General features: G+C 47.1%; 1 protein-coding gene across 1 annotated transcript in view; it reads left to right on the top strand.

Moving 5' to 3' along the window:
• The window catches only part of LOC115111453 (protein crumbs homolog 2-like), a 22,437-nt gene extending 13,587 nt beyond the window's left edge, over positions 1-8,850 (top strand). Inside the window, exons 7-13 of the mRNA XM_029637504.2 lie at positions 657-1,649; positions 1,870-2,429; positions 2,603-2,768; positions 3,450-4,311; positions 4,423-4,539; positions 7,003-7,129; positions 7,385-8,850. Of these exons, the coding sequence (XP_029493364.1) occupies positions 657-1,649; positions 1,870-2,429; positions 2,603-2,768; positions 3,450-4,311; positions 4,423-4,539; positions 7,003-7,129; positions 7,385-7,606 (3,047 nt within the window). The 3' untranslated portion in view covers positions 7,607-8,850. The remainder of the gene's footprint in view (positions 1-656; positions 1,650-1,869; positions 2,430-2,602; positions 2,769-3,449; positions 4,312-4,422; positions 4,540-7,002; positions 7,130-7,384) is intronic.
• Positions 8,851-9,348: the final 498 nt, after the last annotated feature.

Here is a 9,348-nt window from a genome sequence, read left to right on the forward strand (position 1 = left end):
AGACTCTGATTAATTAATTGGGTTTGGTTAGGGAGACCGATGAACTCATTTGGTTTGGTTAGGGAGACTCTGATTAACTCATTTGGTTTGGTTAGGGAGACTCTGATTAACTCATTTGGTTTGGTTAGGGAGACTCTGATTAATTAATTGGGTTTGGTTAGGGAGACCGATGAACTCATTTGGTTTGGTTAGGGAGACTGATTAACTCATTTAGTTTGGTTAGGGAGACTGATTAACTCATTTGGTTTGGTTAGGGAGACTCTGATTAACTCATTTGGTTTGGTTAGGGAGACTCTGATTAACTCATTTGGGTTGGTTAGAGAGACTCTGATTAACTCATTTGGTTTGGTTAGGGAGACTCTGATTAACTCATTTGGTTTGGTTAGGGAGACTCTGATTAACTCATTTGGTTTGGTTAGGGAGACTCTGATTAACTCATTTGGTTTGGTTAGGGAGACTCTGATTAACTCATTTGGTTTGGTTAGGGAGACTCTGATTAACTCATTTTGTTCGTTCAGGAGACCCTTATGCTCCTGCTGAATCTGTCTGTGTGGCTGAGGGACAGTGCTGTCTGGCAGAGAACGACATGACAAAACCCTTCATCCAGATACATGTATAACATGAAGAACTACTGGTGTGTTATGTTTTCGTTCCAGGTGTGCACTGTGAGGTAGACATCGACGAGTGTGAGAGTGAGCCTTGTCAGAACGGAGGGTCCTGCCACGACGGCTCCAACGCCTACACCTGTCACTGTGTGGAGGCGGAGCCAGGGGAGGAGCCGTGGGGCGGCCATAACTGTGACATCCGCCTGATTGGCTGCAGGGAACACCTGTGTGAGAACGGAGCCCCCTGTGTGCCTATCCTAAGCCAAGAAGAGGATGGTAATGAGGACAGTGATGGGGATGGGGATGAACAAGAGCATGGCCACACCTGCCTTTGTCCCCCGGGCTTCACTGGGAAGCACTGCGGCATCCCCACCACCTTCTCCTTCAACACAGAGGGCTATATCCTCATTCAGCTCCCTCCTACAGCTAACAGGAGCAGGGCAGAAGTAGAACCCCATCACCACCACGTCCAGCTGCGCTTCAGGACCACTCTGCCTGACATGCTTCTGTTCTACGGAGGGGCTGAGCACTACTTTGTGTCCCTGGAGATCGTGGGGAGCCTCCTCAAGGCTAGAGCTGGATCAGGGAAAGAGCTACAGGCCACCTACCATCTCCCAGTCAACGACGGAGACTGGCATGAGGCCAAAGTGACCATGGATGAGAAGCTGGTACTGATGGTCAAAGGACCAGTCTGTGACAATGACGAGGGATGCACGGTGGAGAACGAAGGACACAACCAACTGGTCTTCTTCCAACATGGATCATTCCCAGAAGTCTATGTGGGGGGAGCCCCCCAAAAGTATCTGGCCAACACAGACAGTAGGAAGGGTTTCATTGGCTGCGTGGAGGATCTACAAGTTGACCACCAGCGTGTTCTGCCACAGGATTTCTCTCGAGAGCACGTCCAAGACATGGAGCTGGGCTGCAACAAGACTGACTGGTGTCATCCTGACCCCTGCCATCATCGTGGGCAGTGTATTGACCTGTGGACTAGCTTCAGCTGTGAGTGTCATCGACCCTATCATGGCTCCCTGTGTGAAGAAGGTAAGAACTGTTATAGCTTGACTACTTTACTTTTTAGTTTTCAAATGTTGCTTTTAAAATGATGTGAAAACGATACAATAAACTGTAAACACCAGGCGTTGACACTGTACGGTCATTTAAAGAGGGTTACTCAACTCACAACCAGTTTCCCTCAACTACACTGGTTTGTATAGGTTTTGTCATTCACACTGAAAGCATTGCTTTTTGTTTCTTGCCTCAGAACACCCCTCATGGACATTCAGTAATGAAGAAACAGTGAGCTATGCTGCCTTCAACATCAACACAACTGATGGTGAGAACTTCAACATCTCCTTCTTCCTCCGCTCTCTGAATCCCAGCGGCCTGCTACTCCAGCTGCGGAGAGGGAGGAGGGCCTACCTCATCCTGTACCTGCGGGAGGGAACCCTGGTCTTCAACAGCCCCCCCACCACTCTGTTCTCTAACAATATCTACTTCACCAGCGGACAGAGGGAGCTGGTTACTGTAACAATACGCCAGGGTCAGGTAGGGTTCAGCCAGGCTGGTACACAGCTCTCCCTGGGGAGGGTGAGGATGGAACGGGGGGATGTGGTGTACATCGGGGGTCTGCCACCGGGGGAGTCCACTGCCCCCTGGGGAGGTCACTTCAAAGGCTGCCTGCAGGACATCACTCTGGACCACATGCAGCTGTATCCCAACCACACAAAGGAGGAGTGCCACACCTACGAAGCGTACCAGTGCTACTTCCCAAACAAAGCTGAGAATGTGTTGGATGGCTGTGTCAGTGATGAGGCATGCAAGGTACAGTAACATCAATGGCATCTTTAATCTTTAGAGATGTATTATTGCAGGAAGTGGGTGTAACTGTTCAAGGAAACTTGGTACAAGAGCTGACTCGATTTGTCAGGTTAGGGTCCTGATAAAGACTTGAGTTCAGTCTTTGTAACAGACACTAATTTCTAAGTTCTCCTCAGACTGGTCCCTGTCAGAATGGAGGAACGTGCACGGTCACCTGGAATGACTTTGAGTGCACCTGTCCCATGAACTTCTCTGGCAGGCGATGTGATACACGCGTGTGGTGTGTCAGTGACCCCTGTGCCATGGGCAGCCACTGTGTGGATCTAGTTGACGGTTATGAGTGTAAGTGGACATTTTTTATACATTATCTCACTCCCTCACTCCCTTTCTGACAGGGTTAGGGTTAGTAGGCTCCCTTTCAGCCATAAACATGCACACAAAATAACAAATACCAGATAATACTGAATATTACATATTGAAAGCTATGACTAAGAAGACCTTCCTAATATGGAGTTGCGCCCTCTTTTGCCCTCAGAACAGTCTCAGTGCATCAGGTCATGCACTCTACAAGGTGTCGAAAGCGTTCCACAGGGATGCTGGCCCATGTTGACTCCAATGCTTCCGACAGTTGTGTCAAGTTGGCTGGATGTCCTTTGGGTGGTGGACCATTCTTGATACACATGGGAAACTGTTGTAAAACCCAGCAGCATTGCGGTTCTTGACACAAACCGGTGCGCCTGAACCCTACTACCATACCCCGTTCAAAGGCACATAAATACCAATTCACCCTCTGAATGGCACACATACACAATCCATGTCTCAATTGTCTCAAGGCTTAAAAATCCTTATTTAACTTGTCTCCTCCCCTTCATCCACACTGATTGAAGTGGATTTAACAAGTGACATCAATAAGGGATCATAGCTTTCACCTGGATTCACCTGGCCAGTCTATGTCATGGAATGAGCAGGTGTTCCTTAATGTTTTGTATACTTAGTGTATATACGATACTGCTCTTCCCCCAGGTCTCACTAATGCCACCTTTGAGAGCAATGCTCTGCAGTTCACTGCTAACGGCTCGCTAGTCGCCTCGGTGACTAGTGTCTCCGTGGACATACGTACGCGGAAGGAGAACGGCGTGCTGCTGCGGGCCACTAACGGAGCAGAGGTCTTCTGTCTGGGTCTGCTCAACTCCTCCCTACTAGTCAAACTACTGAGCGGCAACAGCCTGGAGTTGCAGGCATTCACCAGTGACCTGCCCATCTCAGATGGGGCCTGGCACCATCTCCACCTTGCCATGGCCGATCCCCTGCAACCTGTGTCCCGCTGGCGCCTCACTGTGGACGGGCGCAGGGTGGGCAGCACCATGGGCACAGCCGGGAATCTCAACTTCCTCAACGACACCACTGTGTGGATGGCAGAGAACTACACAGGCTGTCTGGGGGAGTTGAGGGTGGGAGGAGTCTACCTACCCCTGGTGGACGACCAGGATGCCCCCCAGGCAGCCCGGTTTATCAGGCAGGGGGGCCAGGAGCCCAAGATGGGGTGTGTTGGTGCCGATGTGTGCCAGTCCCAGCCCTGCCTAAACCAGGGCTTCTGCCAGGACCTCTGGAACCTGTTAAACTGCAGCTGTGCCCCAGGCTGGGAAGGACAGTTCTGCCAGAGGAACACAGATGAGTGTGCCTCAGGCCCCTGTGCCCATGGCACCTGCACAGACCTGCTGGCAGACTACCGGTGTGAGTGTCACAAAGGCTGGGGGGGCAGAGACTGTGATGAGGAGGTGGATGACTGCCTGGAACACAGCTGTTTGAATGGCGGCTCCTGTCTGGACGGGACGGGCAACTACCACTGCGTCTGCCTCCCTGGATACAGCGGCCGCCGCTGTCAGTGAGTACCACAAACATGTGCATGCTTCTGACTGGAAAAATCACAACACTGTGTGTGTGTGTTTAGTTTGTGTAGAAGTTGTAATGACTCTATTATGTGTGTGTTCTGTAGGCGGAGATTCCCTCCACAGCAGTGTGATGAGGATACGCAGTGTGACAACGGTGGAGTCTGCATGGATGGGATCTGGGGTGCCAACTGCACCTGCAAGCCTGGATACACTGGGGACTGGTGAGATCACAAACCTATCATTTCATACATTTCACATTTTCGCGGACTAAAAAGCAGGCTCAATGGACTGGGCTTAAAGGTCAACTGCCTCTTAGAACCGGCCTATGTGGCATCGATATGAGTCAGAAGCATTAATTTTAGTGACAAAATTGAATACAAAGTGTAAATAGGATAATTTTGGCCGTAAAGTCACGTCCAATAAAGTCTCAGCCAAAACTGAGTTTTGTAAGTGAGTTCGTCACAACTTACTGGAGGGTTGAGTATGGATAATGATCATGCCCACTTGCCTAGTGCCCACTAACATGAGGGAAGCAGCTGTGCTGATTGCGCTTTCTCAGCTGCACATGCTCTATATAATCATATAGCATCCAGAACATTTTTTTGTTGCATGGCATGGTGATTGAATGTGGCAGCCGGTGTGGCCATGAGGTGGGGGTAAGATGGCGGACTGGGAAAAAATAAAGAAAATGTAACATATTATAAGTAAATATGGAATGGGGAACGCACAAGCCTTCTGGAAGATCTGATGAAGGAGAAGATGGCAGACAGGAAAAAAATTAAAAGGAGAAAAGTGGAACATGTTTTGAGTGAATATGGAATGGTGGATCACACAGAACTTTTGGAAGAGCTACAGAAAGAAATTTAATGTGAAAAGATGAATTAACTGCGGTGGCAGGTGAGGTGAAAAGCGCCTAGTTTGAGCCTTTTCCTGATGATGATAAAGATGTTTCTGGCCCAGTGGGAGTGAGATTTTTGGAGAGGCTGGATTCTTGCCCTCTGGCAGATCCATATGTGGTGTCAGGTTGGGTGGAGAATTGGTGAAAGTAACTCGGAGTGGACTCGAAGTGATGATTTGTTGCGTTTCTTCTGTCCAGCGGGAGCGGGCGTTCCAGACCACACAACTAGGGACAAGAGCGGTGACTTTCTTTGCTCCCTGGAGCAAGGCACTGTTGAAAGGAGTGATAACGGGGGTGGCGTTAAGTGTGGAGGATCAACTGAAATGGAAGTTTCCCGGTCTCTGTGATTCCTGCCATGTGGTGCGACACAGATCCGGTGAAGAGTGTGGTGAAACAGAAAGGATACTGTCTTTCCTGCAGAGTTTCCTGCTGAGTCTTTCCCGACAAGGTCAAGTTAGGATGTATAATTTATCCCATGAGAGATTTTGGCCCAAACCCATTACAGTGTTTTAGGTGCTAAGCTTATGGTCATGTTGCAGCAGTATGTAGGAGGGAGATTCCTAGATGTGAGAAGTCTGCAGGAGGGCAAAGGAATGTGTAGTATCGGTGGAAAGAGTTGTGTATGTTAACTGTGGGGATGCCCATGGTGCTGGAGATCGGAGGTGTTTGTGGACCATCATAATACGATAGAAGAAGAAGAAGACAATGAAACAGACCTGCCCATTATGCAGTACCTCAGACTTATTTCCATAAGACAACACATCGCCAATGTTATGTTGAAATAACCCTTGGCCCTAAGCCTTTTATGGAGTTTGTTGTAATATACAGTACCAGTCAAAAGTTTGGACACACCAACTCATCCAAGGGTTTTTCTTTATTTTGACTATTTTCGACATTTCACAATAATAGTGAAGACATCAAAAGTATGAAATAACACATATGAAATCATGTAGTAACCAAAAAAGTGTTGAACAAATCAAAATATATTTTATATTTGTGATTCTTCGAAGTAGCCACCCTTTGCCTGGATGACAACTTTGCACACTCTTGGCATTCTCTCAACCAGCTTCATGAGGAATGTGTAACAATTGCTTAACACTATGGGCTATTGTATGTTTAAGCTTAAACTCTATTGGGCCAGTTAGGTTCGCTACTGGAGTAGTAGGGAGAAATGAAAAGCACATAACTGAATCATTTAGGAAAAGAATGCCTGCTAGTATTTTGTAAATAAAAATACTTACAAAAACTGAATCACCTTGAGTAAATATTCATGTGTGAAATTTGTACAATGAGCTCAATATGAATGAAATACATCAATAGTACAATAGACTTAGATTACGGCCATATATCCTGCCTATAGTTTACTAGGGTGCACCCAACTCTATCTAACATATATCCTGCCTATAGTTTACTAGGGTGCACCCAACTCTCTCAGATTTCAATGTTCAAAGTTCAATAGCAATACAAGAAACATGAATCCACAGAAAACACAACCCAATTCACAAATACTGACTTATAAACCACAAAGACATGGAATCAAATGTGAGTGACTGTGCTTATCAATAAACACTGTAAGATGTTTAAGTGTAGCATGTTCTTATAATAACAATCCCACTGCAATGAATGATACAATGATGTCTTGCAAGAAAAATCCGACCACACCGTAGTATGGCAGTGCAAATTCAGTGTTCTCCAAGGGTGGCTCGCCATTCCTGTTGTAAGTACAGCGAGCTGTGGGACTGCTGGTGTGTCAGTGTTGTGTTGAACCCCTAAAGTTCTCTCCCAGGTGTGAGGCAGAGATAGATGAGTGTGAGTCCAGTTCCTGTCTCAACGGTGCTACCTGCCTGGACCGACTAAACAGCTTCCAGTGTATGTGTTTGCCGGGCTTCAGCGGCACACAGTGTGAAAGCAATGTAGGTGACCACATACTGTATCTCCCCATATCGCACTCAGTAACTGACAGTTTGCATGTAAGCAGTACATAGTGTAGATTTACATGTTACAGTAGTCTAGTATGTAATGCTAAAGTATGTTGAGTATCAAAAGCTTATACATAGACCAGATTGGATCAAAAGATCTGATCGGATCTATTTTAACTGTAGTTCCTCTAATCTCAGTTTGAGTGAGAAGTAAATTAGGCCTGTTGTCCTGTTCTGTCCCCTCTATAGAGACAGGAGCAGAGGGAGCGTGTGCCCTGGCTAGTGGTGGCCATCCCTCTGGCCAGCCTGTGTGTGCTGTTGGCTGTGGTGGCCCTGGTCTTCATGGTGCTGACCGCTCGCAAGAAGCGCCAGTCAGAGGGCACCTATAGTCCCAGTGCCCAGGAGGTGGCAGGGGCACGGCTGGAGATGGGCAGCGTGCTCAAAGTACCCCCTGAGGAGAGGCTCATATGAGCCCTACACACAACAGAAACACACACTTCCTTTGCTTGGTTTCATACACCTACACTATCTGGTTCAGACACACAAACAGACAGGCGAGGACTGGTCCGACTCATTAAGAGGTGTCCAAGGGGTGAAAGGTCACCAGCGGTGTGGACATATGCCCTTACAGTGGTGCCCCCGCCACACTGCTGGGTCATGGTGGTGGGGGTGGTTAAACCCAGAGCTCATCCCTCTATGGAAAGAAGTGATGTGATCTGTCAGAGCCTCAGAGAAAGGCAGGATAGAGACGGTCTTCTTCCCAAGACTCGAGAAATGCTGTCGTGTTGAGTCTCCTCAGCTAATCCCTTCTCTGGAGTGATGAACCACACTTGATTCCAGTGTCTTTCTATAAAATACCTACCTGTGAACATTCTGTACATTGGTTATGTGTGAGTTCACACGAATGATGACTTTGATGGTAAAACATAGTATTTTTCTCGGGATGTGCACTATGTAAGTTAACAGGCTACACCAACAATGTAAATAATGATCTAGTTCTAAATATTTGATGTGTTTGTGTTCATGTCACTGTCTTATGCAAATGTACGAGCTGCTCCTAAAACTCCTAGAAAGTGGATTGAGACCATGTTAATGTTATCAGCTAACTTCAACTCTGATGCCACAGTCTTTAGACAGGTTGTATTTACCCAAACCTGCACTCCTGTCTCTTACTCTTTGCTCACCGGTGCCACTAACTCAACCAGCCAAGTGATCAATGGACGTTTTCGCTCTCTGTAACTATGGATGCTGTACCACATTTACACGGTAACTGAGCTGAATGAAAGTAAGGCACTATATTTTTCTATCAAATGAGCTAGATATGAAGATCATGCAGACCCTACTGAAGGCAAATAATTGCAAGATCAGTATTTGTTATGAATTGACTTCTAAATGACTTTATGAATGAGTTGTTTGTATGTGCCTTCCTAACAGAATGGATGGAATGCTGACAAACTCAACATTTTACTCCTTAATATTGTATCTATATGTTCGATGGAGCCACGCACTGTCTCAAAGGGAAACTCACTGTGATGATGTTATTGATGTCTTTGTGGAATGCTGTAGAGCAGTATGACAGACAGATAGACAGAGCATGCTGTCTGTTACAGCTCTGTTGGGCCTCCTCTTATTGCTGTAGAGCAGTATGACAGACATATAGACAGAGCATGCTGTCTGTTACAGCTCTGTTGGGCCTCCTCTTATTGCTGTAGAGCAGTATGACAGACAGATAGACAGAGCATGCTGTCTGTTACAGCTCTGTTGGGCCTCCTCTTATTGCTGTAGAGCAGTATGACAGACAGATAGACAGAGCATGCTGTCTGTTACAGCTCTGTTGGGCCTCCTCTTATTGCTGTAGAGCAGTATGACAGACAGATAGACAGAGCATGCTGTCTGTTACAGCTCTGTTGGGCCTCCTCTTATTGCTGTAGAGCAGTATGACAGACAGATAGACAGAGCATGCTGTCTGTTACAGCTCTGTTGGGCCTCCTCTTATTGCTGTAGAGCAGTATGACAGACAGATAGACAGAGCATGCTGTCTGTTACAGCTCTGTTGGGCCTCCTCTTATTGCTTGCTGACAGACAGATAGACAGAGCATGCTGCCTGTTACAGCTCTGTTGGGCCTCCTCTTATTGCTGTAGAGCAGTATGACAGACAGATAGACAGAGCATGCTGTCTGTTACAGCTCTGTTGGGCCTCCTCTTATTGCTGT

The sequence above is a fragment of the Oncorhynchus nerka genome, linkage group LG27 (assembly GCF_034236695.1).
Source record: "Oncorhynchus nerka isolate Pitt River linkage group LG27, Oner_Uvic_2.0, whole genome shotgun sequence".
In the NCBI taxonomy this organism is placed as follows: domain Eukaryota; kingdom Metazoa; phylum Chordata; class Actinopteri; order Salmoniformes; family Salmonidae; genus Oncorhynchus; species Oncorhynchus nerka.